The sequence below is a fragment of the Rhinopithecus bieti genome, unplaced genomic scaffold (genome assembly GCF_001698545.2).
Source record: "Rhinopithecus bieti isolate Rb0 unplaced genomic scaffold, ASM169854v2 scaffold_23826, whole genome shotgun sequence".
Taxonomy (NCBI): Eukaryota; Metazoa; Chordata; class Mammalia; order Primates; family Cercopithecidae; genus Rhinopithecus; species Rhinopithecus bieti.
Genome location: NW_016811267.1, coordinates 670,433 through 684,576, shown reverse-complemented (window position 1 = coordinate 684,576; position 14,144 = coordinate 670,433). Strand labels below are relative to the sequence as shown.

At 46.6% G+C, this 14,144-nt stretch overlaps 1 protein-coding gene across 1 annotated transcript; it reads right to left on the bottom strand.

Annotated features, from left to right (window-relative positions):
- Nucleotides 1-1,204: 1,204 nt before the first annotated feature.
- LOC108543299 (phylloquinone omega-hydroxylase CYP4F11-like) lies at nucleotides 1,205-14,144 on the bottom strand. The gene is given in 4 exon segments (XM_017893725.1): nucleotides 1,205-1,524; nucleotides 11,420-11,558; nucleotides 13,768-13,896; nucleotides 13,898-14,144. Coding segments are annotated over 4 exon segments (564 nt in total). The 5' UTR covers nucleotides 14,099-14,144; the 3' UTR covers nucleotides 1,205-1,429.

Below are 14,144 nucleotides of genomic sequence, written 5' to 3'. Positions count from 1 at the left end.
ACCCAGGGATGACCAAAAAAATATGAGTTCCAGAAGATGCATTCCCCAAACGTGCATCAGCCCTTCCTGTGCACCAGAACCTGTGCTCACAACTGTGAGGAGATGTGGATCAGAACCCATCCCTCCCTCAAGAAACATCTTCTTTCCAAAAAATACAAAAATTAGCTGGGAGTGGTGGTGGCTGCCTGTAATCCCAGTTACTTGGGAGGCTGAAGTGGCAGACTCAGTTGAACTGGGAGGTGGAGGTTGCAGTGAACTGGGATCAAATCACTGCACTCCAGCCTGGGTGGCAGAGTGAGACTCCATCTCCAAAAAACAAAAAAAAATAATAAAAAATAGGAAAGAAGGAAAAGAAAAAGAAACATCTTCTCCATCTACTTCCCTTCACTGCATTCTGCCCTTGAGTAAGGGACTGTGAGACAATTTCCTCTGTTACTTCCATTTGATCCCAAATACATGAAATCTGGCAGATACTCATTTTTTTAATTGGCAAAATGTGTATCTATTTATACCGTATGACATGATGTTTGGATATCTGTACACACTGTGGAATGGTTTATTCAAGCCTGTTAACATATGCATTATCCCACATACTTATCATTCTTTTCTGTGATGGCAATACTCAAAATCAACTTTCAATAATTTTCAAATATATAATAGATTGTTATTAATTATAGTCATGCACAATAGATCTCATGGTCTTCCTGTCTAACTGAAATTTCATGTTCTTTGACCAACATCAAAAAGATGAAAGATAAAAAAAATGTTGGCAAGAATGTGAAGAAAAGGGAATTCTTGTAAACTGTGGGTGGGAATGTAGATGAGTACAGCCATTATAGAAAACAGTATAGAGGTTCCTCAGAAAATTAAAAATGGAATTATCGTATAATCCAGCAATCCCACTTCTGGGTATGGTATATACCCAAAGGAAATGAAATCAGTATGTTGAAGAGATATCTTCACTCCCATGTTCACTGCAGCACTATTCACAAAAGTCAAGGGATGGAATCAACCTAAGTGTCCATCAACGGATAAATGGATGAGGTAATAAATACACAAGGAATACTACTCAGCCTTGAAAAAGAAGGAAATCCTCTCATTCATGACAGCATGGATGAACCTAGAAGACACTGTGTTAAGTGAAACAAGCCAGGCAGTTTCTCTTTAGTATTAATGGTAATTTATTCTAGATGAATTCCCTTTTTGGATCTTTTCACCTCAATGAGTTTCAGAGAAGGGAAAGGAGCTGTAAGCAGGAGTCTGCAGTCTGCAGCATTTTCATTGCATTTATCTTGTGGTATCTGAATGACTAATGCACTGGTCTGTCTCCCTTCTCTGTCCAGAAGCTCTTAGAGGTGGAATCCAAGTCACAGTTACCATTCTAGCACATTTTAGGTGTGTCATAAATATTCATAGGATAACATTTTCACTAAAGATCAGAAGGCTGAGTTGGGTTGAAGGGCTCTTCAATGCCTTGGTCAACTTCCTGCTCAAGAAGTCTCCTCCATCTGAGATGAGCACTGCCTGAAAATAAATATTAGTAGAAACAGGAAACCTCATGCTTGATCTGCTCTTTGGTGACACGGAGAAATAGAAAGAGCCACACTGGCTGCTTAAGATGGTGACACTGACCAGCCTCAACCCCTAAAGACTGTGCATGAGGTAACCTTTATCTCCAGCTCAGAGGAACTTCAACCTCAGCTATCACCCATTTAACAGATGTATCCAGAGCATTGGAGCTCATCACTGAGCCAGGAGCTGGGAAGACTGCAATGGCCAGTACAGACTTAGTGCCTGTTCTTGTGGACTTCACAGTGGAGGAGAGAAGGTGGATGATGAATAACTGAATGTCAGACAAGAGCAGGAGGAGCATAAGGAGGGGATGGCAGTGGCTACAGGAGTAGACAAATGAATCCTCAGAAAGCAGGGCAGGCTGATAGAAGAGGACTTCATGGAGGAGGTAGCACTTCATCTGAGTTATTCTGCAGAGGGAGAGGAAAGGTTGTGCAACAAGCAGAGAGAAGGGCATGTGCAAAGGACTTAGGGTGAGAAAATAACTGCTCATCCAAGGAGCAGAAGAAGGCCAATATGAGAGGGACCTTGGGCAGCAAGGAGTGAGGAGTGGTTCATGGAGCCTAAAAGACAGGCAGAGGTTTGCATCCAGCGGACCTTTCCCCATAATCTATCAGACCTGAGATGACACTCATCTACACAGGGGATGTACACATAAGGGCAGGTGGGTTCAAATGATGTCAGCCACAGCTACAAAATGAATTTCAGATTAACTAGAGAATAGTCACATTTTGGAAGGGTTTTGCAACTCACAGACATGGAATGGGGTTGCAATGAGAGAGTCACTTGCTTATTTTCTCTGTGAATATTTACTGAGCATCTATTAGGTGCCAGGCAGTGAGAATACAAAGTTGAGCAAATACAGTGTGGTCTTATCCTCTTGTGGGGAATGTTGAGAAGAGAAAGAGAGTAAGTATGAATAAGTCATTTATATAATAAGGAGAGTGTGGTAAGTGTTAGGATGGAGGAAGCGGAAACCTGGCCCACCTTGGAGCTCTGGAGACGTTCCCCTCCATCCCCTCCAGCAGTGCAAAACGTTCACAGGAGCCACTCTTGGCACCAAGTGCTTTGCATGCTTTGGTTCTGACAGTCAAGATGCTGTGGTGCTTTCTGTAACATTTGGCTACGTGGAACTCTGGGACTATAGTGTCTTGGGGAAGAAAGAGCCACTTCCAATGCTTACCTATGTCTCTTGCAGCTAGCTAATCAGACACCTAAGTTTGGACGTGAGGCTAAGTGGAAAATTCTCTGGGACCATTTCCCCAGAGTCAGATGAGCCTGTGTTTCCGTCTCCACCTAATCCCTGAGCTATGCATTCAAACCTAATCTCCCTGCAGCTCTGTAGCTGATCCTTAGAGACTCTTTCATTTGAAAAAAAAAAAAAGAATGAAGTGGAGATGGAAATTGTGTGTCAACTTTTAATGAGCCCACAGGTGTTAGTGAAAGTCCCATGGCTTGTTCACTAACAAAACTTAGAATTGGCTTCCTGGGGATTGTTATGCAGTGGAGTTTGGCGAGTTGTGCAGACAGTTGTTCTGCTGGGATCTTTAATACCAATCAAGGCTCTAACCATGTTCTTCTCTGTTGTGTCTGCCAGAAAAGATACCTGTGGGCTTTGAGCGATGGGCACTGAGAGCCTTAGAGCAGGGTTGGAGGTGGCAGGTTCAGATACATTTTACTAATTGCTTGGTTTGGAGACCCCATGACATCACTTCAACTGCATGCTCCAGGGGCTTTTTTTCTTCTTAAAACAGAGACCAGCTGATCACCACTGTGAATTGTTCGTTTCTCTTCAGTTTCATAAACACGGATTAATGATTAAGGGGAGACTTGTAGCGTAGTCTGGATAGTTCCTTGCTTCACAGCACTGACTTGTATCAGACAGACTCAGGTTCAAATACTGGCTTATCCACTCCCTGGCTGTGTGGCTTTGGTAAAGTGAATTGATCTCTCTGCACCTCCATCTGCCAATTGGGAGGCTAATATTAACAGCACCTGCTTTCATTTCAGTATGCAACTCTGGACTGTGCTGTCGGATCATGGGTGCATCACCCTACACATGAGCAATCTTCCAGGGGCAAGGGCTTGATCTGACTCACCTTTGAGTCTATAGTGCCTGGAACTTGAGTTGACACTAAGCAGGACTCCATATATATCCATTGACTAGTTGATTCACCTCACCATTTATACTGGGTAGAGCCAAACTCCTCACCCTTTTATCAATACCATTTAATAATATTCTTAGTTACCACTTATCCCACATTCAACTAGGCACTACACTGTGCCCTTATTTCTTCACTGAGCCTTGGAGACAATTGTCATTGTTTTCTCCATTTTCAGACAAGGTGCTTGAGTGTCATATGTGTCTAAGTTGAATGATCACATATGCCTTAATAATGGTTCTGATGGATGTCAAGCCAGAGTGTTCAGCCAGTGCATTCAACTGTGACATTGACAATGGCCCCTGTCTGTGGGGTCCACTGTATCTTGGTCTTTTTAGAGGACCACCCAACCCCTGGTCTTAGCTATGGTCCCACATATCTCTTGACTGTATCTTTTTCCCATGCAGAATTTCATCACTCCAACTAAAGATGGTGATTACTATTGCATTGACCTCAGGAGATGGTACCTGAAGGTACCATCAAGTGACAAGTGAAAAGATGGCTCAGCTGCCACTTTCACATGAAACTCTTTTTGGGCTTTGAGAATACTTGAGACCTTGTAAATTCCCCTTTCTGGAGCTTGGAGAGGTTTTCCAACAGACAATTTCTCAACTGCCTCAAGGGTCTAATTTTGGCATAAACCAAACTGGCTGTTATTTCTCCTGTTGTCATGTCTACTGTTATTTTTTTAATTGCAAGTGTGTGTGTGTGTGTGTGTGTGTGTGTAAATTATGGATCAAGCAACATGAAACAGGAAGTTCTTTATTGCAGGGAGTCATAGTACTTTTAGTATGTCATAATAATTATGAATTTTTAGGAGGATAATGGAAAATGTATCATTTTGCCAAGCTTAGTGATATCCAGAGCCCTCTGAATATATTATCTGAGGTATCTAGCATCCCAAAGGGCACACTGGCTGAAACACTGGAGGATTTAGTCCTAATTCCTCAGCAGGGCATTCAATGGCACCCATATTCTGGCTTCCATCTATCTTTGAGTTTTCCTTGATTTCCATTCCCTTTGCCAGAACTTTACTGCATCCTTCTGGGGGATTCTTGAGTACATTTGCCTTCCTTCATCAATGCTTCTTCCTTAACGCTGGTTTCATGGTGTTTGGACTGGACATTTGCTATATATCCTAGCTGTGGTCCTGTCCTCATCAGCCCATGCTCTGCTCAAGTTCATGGTGTCATCTTTCCTCCCAAGCCCCCACTCTGTGGGACCCCGCAAGGCGCTCAGGGCTTGGACTCTGAACTGCAGGAGTGTATGGAATGCGCCTGAGCCAACGTGGTGCAGGGGCAGCCACAGAGGCCAAGGAGCCCCAGATCGCTGTCCCTGGTGCTGAAAGAGGCAGAACCTCTGTGACCCTGTGCCCTCCTCTCACTTCCCAGAATACCTGGCACAGGATGAAGTCAGGGTTGCACTTCACATCAGCCGGTTCCTAGGTCACTGGGAGACACAAGAGAGGAGCTGTCAGGGGCCAGTGAGGGTGACCTGGGTCCCTAGGGAGGCGTCTCCTGAGTCTCCAAATTATGCTCATTGTTGCTACTCACCTCTTCCTGCAGCTATGTCAGTGCCTCAGAGGCTAGTGGGTGGTGGAGGAGGTCAAATGCATGGTCCCCAGTCCTCAAGTGAGCTCCAGACTCTTCTAAACTTGGAATCCCTCCCAGGTCCATGTTTTGACACAGGATCCTTCCAGCTTCTGCTTCAGCCTCCAAGGATCAGGGGATTTGTCCAGCTCCCACTGCACCACACTGTCCCCAGGACCAGCTCTCCTCATCCCTGACATCAGGCCCACTATCCCCTGACTTAGAACGTCAGAATCACCCCCAGTGAACTCAGTTACACTGCGGTGGCTGACTCTAGGGGTTTTGAGGGTGAGGTGGTCAAGACAATCTCAGAGGTAGGAGAGGGCCACGCAGGCAGCATCTGGGATGAGGCACAGCTCTGTGACCCTGTGTGATGGCTAATACTGAGTGTCAACTTAACTGGATTGAAGGATGCAAAGTATTGATCCTGGTTGTGTCTGTGAGGGTGCTGCCAAAGGAGATTAACATTTGAGTCAGTGGACAGGGAGAGACAGACCCACCCTCAATCCAGGTTGGCACCATCTAACCAGCTGTCAGAGTGGCTAGAATAAAACACAGGCAGAAGAACATGGGGACAGTAGACTGGCTTACCCTCCCAGCCTACATCTTTCTCCCATGCTGGATGCTTCCTTCCCTTGAACATCGGACTCCAAGTTCTTCAGCTTTCGTACTAGGTCTGGTTTCTTTGGTCCTCAGCTTGCAGATGGCCTATTGTGGCACCTTATAACTGTGTGAGTTAATACCCCTTAATAAACTCCCCTTCATATATACATCTATCCTATTAGTTCTGTCCCTCTAGAGCACCCTGACTAATACAGCCCATCAGCTGTTTTTGTAACAAGAGTCACTTCCTTTATTTCTGGAAGTTCTCCTCATCTCTTTTCATCTCTCACCACTCCCTCACTTCCTGCCCCAAACCCACACTACATTCTACACACACCTGATGCCCTTCTTCCTAGAGGTCACCTTGTGCCACCTCTTGAGACTGTCCACGTCATCTTGTTAACTGCCTACAGCAGCCTCAAAGGTGGGATATTGTGAACATGGTACAACTGAGGTTTGGTGAGGTTAAGGCTCTAACCCAGAGATGTGCATCTCAGAAGATGCACAGCCAGGACTTGAACCAGCTCTGCCTGATCCCAGAGCCTGAGTTCTTACTACCAGGTCATTCTGCCTCCAGCAGACCCTGGTGTTCTCATTGTGTTCACAGTGAGCTGTTTGTAAGAGGGCAATGTTGCTCCAACTTTAGCTGACGAAGCCCACGTGGTTCCTCCAAGGCTGGGGACAGAGAGAGGGACACATCTCCCTCTGCAGCCTCTCCCATCCCTGCAGCAATCAGGCTACCCCAACCCTCCAGCCATGCCTCCTTTTCCATCGCTGCCCCAGATATGTGGGATCCTCATTTGTGACATGGGAACTGGGATCCTGGGTCACTCCAATCACTCCAGATGCTACAAGGCCAGCGACTTACTCAGTACAATGCTGAGAAACATGACCATCAGAAACAGGATCACAGTTACTGTCAGGCAAAAAAGAAACAAATACATTTTTAAAACTCCAAGGATTAAATGTTTTTTCCCAGTCCTGGGGAGAAATTAATCCAAGGAAGGTCACAGGGCAAAGAATTCCCCACCACCACCACCACCAGGGGCATACCATCACCCCTGGGGTTTTCTGATTTACTCTGGGCTATTAAGCATGAAATTTCTTATGCGAGGTTTCTTTCTGATAAGGGAGAAGAGCTAATATCTCTACCTTTCCTCTCCTCCTGCTACCTAGCCTCTGTATTCTAGGTTAAATTATAATTTATTCTGAGGATTTACAATGTCTGACAAACCTACCTGAGCCTTCTGCACAGAGATACATTGGGAGTGGAGGCTAATTGGGTCAAAGGAGAAAAGCCATAAGCCTACACTCCAGCCTCTCAGGGTTGATTAAAAGTCTGACTTGCCCCACTTTTGTCTCACCTGCTCCCATGGTCTGAGTAAAAGTTTGGGTCCCAGGACTACGAGGTTGTATGAAGCCTTCCAGCCCCATACCTGCACAGCAGTTTGCAGGTCACTCTGATCTGAAGTGCCCCAACTTTGCACAGATATTCTCCATTCCTCGAAATGAAACTGCACTCTTCAAAGCTCACATATTTCTCTTCTTGGCTCAGCACAGGGCTCAGCAAGTTCTCTGGTTAGCTTATTATCAAATAAAATGGTGGAGAAGGGAACCCAGGCAGCTGGGCACAAAAGGGAATGAGCAACAAGCTTCCTCTCCGAACGCGATTTTCTGTGTAAGATCCTGGACACTCCCTGGACTGCTCCCAGCCATCTGCCTCGTGCTAGGTTTCTAGTTAATGTAGAATAAGAAATCTCACATCTTCCTTCTAGATGCAGCTTTGGTAATTTCAACTGAGACAGTTGTGCTTGAGAATCTTCTCCTTAATACCACATGGGAAGGTCATTCCCCAATGCTTTTACTTGCCTTTACTTGAGTTTTTATATTAAACGTAGTATTGAACAAGAACAGAAAAGAGAATCACAATTATTGAGTAGACACTACTTCCAAACATTATAGTTACATTTTCTCTTGTAATTATTACAGTGCTGGGACTATTCGAGCTTTAAAATCCTTTCTTGAGATCCCAAAGCTAGTCGATGGTTCTGTTGGCATTAGGGGTTGATAAGGTTTGGGTCTGTGTCCCTACCCAAATCTCATGTTGAATTGTAATCCCCAATGCTGGATGTGGCGCCTGGTGGGAGGTGTTTGGATCATGGGAGCAGATCCCTCATGGCTTGGTGCAGCCTTCGTGTTAGTGAGTTCTTGGAAGATCTGGTCATTTAAAAGTGTGTAGCACCTGCCCCCTCTCTCTTGCTCCTGCTTATGCCATGTGATGTGCCTGCTCCCGCTTTGCCTTCTAACATGAGTCTAAGCTCCCTGAGGCCTCCCCAGAACCAGATGCCACTATGTTTCCTGTACAGCCTACAGAATCATGATCCGATTAAACCTCTTTTCTTTATAAATTGCCCGGTCTCAGGTATTTCCTTTTTTGCTGTTTATTTTCTTTTTAAAGACACGGTCTTGCTTTGTTGCCCAGGCTGGTCTTAAACTCCAGGACTCAACCTATTCTCCCACCTCGGCCTCCTCCCAAAATGCTGGGATTACAGGCATGAGCCACCATACCCAGCCAGGTATTTCTTCATAGCAACACAAGAGTGGCCGAATACAGAAGGATATTGCCATTGATTTAATACTAGTCTTCTCTCCTGTATGTCGCTCTGCTTAACTAACCTTAAACAATCTCTTTAACTTGTAAGATTCACCTAACTACACTTTTCATATTGTCCTTCAATCCTTGTACTTACAGCATAAACATGTTTTATGCTTATTATATAGGTATTTAAATAATGCATATAGGCCCTATGTTTCTCTATCAATGTTATAATTTTATCAGCCACATAATTTTGAATCACATTTCTATACCATCATTCACCTTCCATCTATCCAAAAGATATGAGAAGTGGAAAGAAAGGAATAAAAGGAAAGTGCTAGTAGATAATCTGAACAGGCCTATATCTATTAAAGCAATTGAAACAATAATTAATAACCTTCCAAAACAGAAAGCCAAGACCCCAATTGGCTCACTGATGAATCCTACCTAACATTTAAGGAAGAAATTATACCAATTTTCTTCTATGTCTTTTGAAAGACAGAAGCAGGGGGAATATTCCGTAACTCATTTTGTGAGGCCAGCATTACCCTAATACCAAATACAGACAGAGACATTACAAAAAATCAAAGAAAAGAGAAAGACGGAAAAAAAAAAAGAATAAAGAAACAAAAATTTAGTGTGGTGAGTCCTCAAACATCTAGGGGTAGAAATACCATTTGACCCAGCAATCCCATTACTGGGTATAGATCCAAAGGAATACAAATCATTGTTATAAAGATACATGCATGCATATGTTCATTGCATTCTGAATAGTGAAGACATGGAATCGACCCAAATGCCCATCAATGATAATCAAGATAAAGAAAATGTGGTTCATATACACCATGGAATACTATGCAGCCATAAAAAAGAACGAGATCATGTCCTTTGCAGGAACATAAATGGAGCTGGAATCCGTTATTCTCAGCAACCTAATGCAGGAACAGAAAACCAAATACCACATGTCCTCACTTATAAGTGGGAGCTTGAACAACACATGGTGGGAAACAACACACACTGGGGCCTGTCAGGGGGAGGGGTTGGGGAAGGGATAGCATCAGGAAGAATAGCTAAAGGATGTTGGGCTTAATACCAAGGTGATGGGTTGATAGGTGCAGCAAACCACCATGGCACACGTTTACCTATGTAACCAACTTGCATAGCCCGAAACTTAAAAGGCGAAGGAAAAAAATTAATAATAATATAATACTCTTGGTGAAGCCTTTACAGGGATCTAGGACACCCCGTATGTCCCCAGCACTCTCTGCTATCTTTTGACATGGATATTTTGACATGGACCTGGGATATTGCCCTGACATGTGTTAACATTTCCTGACATGGCCAAAACACACATGACAAACCCTAAATCACACAACATGCTCTCCCATGAGCCTGAGATGGTGTAACATGACCTCTGTGTACTCCACTGACGGGTCCAGATAACTTTTAAATATGATGCCATTAATGTCCTAAACATAGCCCAGGTGTAACCAAGCCTATTCTTCAGGCATAATTCAAATCTACCCTAAGACCTAACTCTACTAAGACTCAAATAGTACCTCACACAGTTCTCAAAGAGACCCTGCGTCCTACACCTTGGACAAGCGCCAAACATGGCCAAGACATGTGAAGCAGGATAAAAAGACAACCTCACACTACATCTCAGACAAGAACCAAAAAGACTCTGACATGCCCCAAATGTCCTCAGCCACAGCTGAGCCCCACACATGATGACTTCTCTGTGTGATCCCAGGTGGAAGCATATACCAGATACAATCAAATACAATGTAGAAAACACAGGCTATCTATGGGACCCTTGGGAGAAATGTGGGCTTTCTGATTGGAACTGGGCTTCTGAGACTCATTGTTGACATCATATGAAAAGGCAGAGTGACACAGAGAATGGTAAAACCGAGAGGAGACAGATTCCCAGTGATGTGGATTGACACCTGGATCCAACTATGCCTGAAAACCACTCTCTCCAGACTTTATGGCCCACTGATTCTCTTTATTTGCATAGGCCACATGAGTTTCAGTTTCCATCACTCACAATTGAAAGAGACTTCAGCAGCCAGAGAGAGCTGAGGACCTGCCCAGAGTCACTCACCATCTTGAGGTTACAGCCATAGTTTCTGTGGGATGCTGCCCCTGCCCCTGCTTGGCCTGGCCTGCTCAAGGACAGGATGAGCAAAGGGAAAGAAAGGGCCCCAGACTGGGGTGGGGTCTCCTACTGGAGATTCCTGGGGACTGGAGCAGGAGAGCCATGAATAGGGTGGATGAGTGACAGGACAAGGTAGAAGGAATAAACTCACCAGAGGTGAACATCATATGAATCGCAGCCCAGATTCTCTACCAGCCTCAAATCCTCCTAGTGCAGTAGACTTAGGGACAGACAAGGCTGATACCAGGCCTGGCAGGGGGACCTGGATACTCATGATGTTCACTGCATCACCCTTCCCTTGCTTTAAAATCTTTTTACTCATTTTTACAGCAACCCCTCCTCCAGGAAGCCTTCCAGCCTGCCCCAGCAAAGACCTTGTTCTCTGGGTTGTCGCACCCATCTCCTTCTCTCGGTTCCTGACTCCACAAAGTTTAAGATGTCTCTGTCCACATCCATTTCCTCAAGCATGGGGCTTCCTCGAGGACAGTGCTCTAAATTGAGGCTTCTTGGGGCCCCAGTGGTGCCCAGCACAAAACGGCAGGGACAGATGGTAGTGGATGGAGGAGATGCTGACATGGGAGTTGGTGAATACACAAAGAAAAGAGGAACATGGCTGAGAGAGAAGCAGGAAGAGGGGCCTGAACCCTGCAGGGCCCACATGGAAGCTTGGGGGAAGAGAGGATAGAAGGCCTCGGATATTTCCCAGCACCCACCATCCCAAGCTCTGCATGGGTACCTGAGGCACTGGTGATAGAACGGATGATGTCAGGGTGGCATAAAACGAGGAGGGGGAAGGTAGGACCCAGCCACAACTTAAAGCCCTGGGTGGCCACCAGCTCGACGAACTTCTTTATGCCCTCTTCCGTGGGGGTGACCTGAAAGCAAGGCAGAGGCCGTCAGCCCTTGTAATGGTTAATTCTAGGTGTCCTGAGTTAACCATGGTTTCCACATGACTGAGCTAAGGGATACCCAGATAAAACATGCTGGCAAAACATTATTTCTGGATGCGTCCGTCGGTGTATTTCCAGAAGAGATTCGCATTTGAATAGGTAAACTGAGGAAGGATGATCCGCCTCCCCAGTGGGAGGGGGTGTCATTCAATCCTTTGATGGTGCAGATAGAACAAAGAGGCAGAGGAAAGGGTGGATGTGCGCTCTCTTCTGGAGCTGGCTCATCCATCCGCTTTCATCCTTGGACATGAGAACTCCAGGTTCTCAGGCCTTTTGGAACTCCGACTGAATTTACACCACCAGCGTCCCTGGTTTCTGGCTTGCAGATGCTATATTATGGGACTTCTTGGCCTCCATCATCACATTTTCCAATTCCCATAATAAACTAACTCTCTCTCTCTCTCTTTCTCTCTCTGTCTCAATATATGCTTCAGAGATAAGAGGAAGGATATCCTGTTGATTCAGTTTCTAAAGAGAACCTGAGTAATGCAACTCCCCACCAGGAGCCACAGCAAGTTCCCCTCGCAGCCTCCAGATGCGGTGCGGCCTCTGCCCTGAGCAGCGTGTCTGGATTCTGAACAGCTGCAGGGAATCTCTACTGATCCCTGCTCCTTCTCTCTTGGGACTGTCCCCAAGATCCAAAGATAATGGCCAGGCACAGTGGCTCGTGCCTGTAATCCCAGCCCTTTGGGAGGCCATGGTGGGCCGATCACCTGAGGTCAGGAGTTCGAGACCAGCCTGGCCAACATGGTGAAATCCCATGTCTACTAAAAATACAAAAATTAGCCAGGCATGGTGGCTCACACCTGTCATCCCAGGTACTCAGCAGGCTGATGCAGGAGAATCACTTGAACCCAGAAGGTGGAGGTTGCAGTGAGCCTAGATAGCACCACTGCATTCCAGCCTGGGCAACTGAGCGAGACTCTGTCTCAAAAAAAAAAAAAAAAAAAAAGAGAGAGAGATCCAAGATTAAATACCAAAGCAGAGGGAGAAGGCAAGCTGTCTGCTCAAGAGGATGTGTTTTCTGTTCTTGGAAATGGTTTCAACCTGGGGACAGCCACATGGAAAAGTCCCCAAGAAAGGAGGTTTGTAGACAGCAGTGTGGCCTCAGGACGTGTCCCTGTGGCTGGTTCCCACATCCCTCTCACATCCCAGCTGGTCTGCATGGGCTGCTGTTGCTTCCACACTGGGGTCCTTCCATTCTCAGCAGCCCCAGGGGCACAGGAGTGACTCTAACTGTCCACATCAGCCCCTCCCGCAGGCCAGGCTCTGTGCTAGTGCGTCCTGTGCACCCTCCACTGCACCCGTGGACACGCCCGTCAATCATGCCATTTACAAGTGAGCAGACCAAGGCCATATCCCTCAAATGGGAGAGCAGGTCTAAGTCAGAGGCCAAGGTCTGCGGAGTCAAGGGCAGCTTCTGAAAAGAGAAGGGAGTGACCAGCTTTTATTCAGGCAGGCAACAAGGCTGACTGGGACATGTTAGTGAGGAAGAGCAAGATAGGAGGAAGCTGCCTCCAGAAAAGAGGCAGCGGGAGACTGCCCACACTTCTCTTCTGGCCCCACTGCATAGGGAAAGGGGCTCAGAGCTAACTCCTGTGGGAAAGCAGCAGCCCAGAGATGGGCAGACACAAGCAAATGGGCCAGGCAGGAAGCAGCCCCTGGACAGTGGGCTCAGGAGGCCTCAAGTCCAACAGTACAGAAAGGGCAAATGCCAGATCTTTGCTCTGTGCACCCATACCACTCCCACAGGAGCCCCTGAGAGGTGCAGTAATACAGGGAAGACAGGCAGGAAAAAGATCCAAGTAGGCTGGAGTGGGAGGACAGGGAGGTGAGAAAGACTTGGGGTGGTGCAGCAGAGGGATGAGTGAGTGAGGAGAGGAATGAGTGAGTTAGCAGAGGAATGAGTGAGTGAGCAGAAGAATGAGTGAGTTAGCGGAGGAATGAGTGAGTGAGCAGAAGAATGAGTGAGCAGAGGAATGCGTGAGCAGAGGAACGGGTGAGCCACCTCCCTCTCTTCTCTGTGTTCCTAGACCCCAGCCACCCTCAAAACCCAGCTCCCTGAGCCGCATTCCTGCCCCTCAGAAACTCCATCCACCCTGAGATCCCAGACCTGTCCTGCTGCCAAACTCACCAGGCCCTGGTGTCCCCAAAACCAGTTCTGTTTCGGGGACTGCAGGAAACACTGGAGACAGCGGCAGTTGTCATAGAAGGTGTAGGTCCAGGTCAGGACACGGGCCAGGAGCCAGGAGCCAGGAGCCCCCAACCAGCAGCCGGAGCAGCCACGGGGATGCTGCCACTGGCCCGAGGCCCAGCCAGGACAGGCTCAACTGCAGCATCCTGCAGGGCAGACAGGATGGAGGGTGAGACACTGAGGCCCAGGGAAGGGCCCAGGAAGTTCCAGGGACAGTGGAGAGGGGTAAGGATGGGTAGTGCTTGAGGCAGATCAGGGAAGGCTCTGACATGGGTAAACAAGAGCTGAGATCTAAAGTCCAGAAACACCCAACAGAA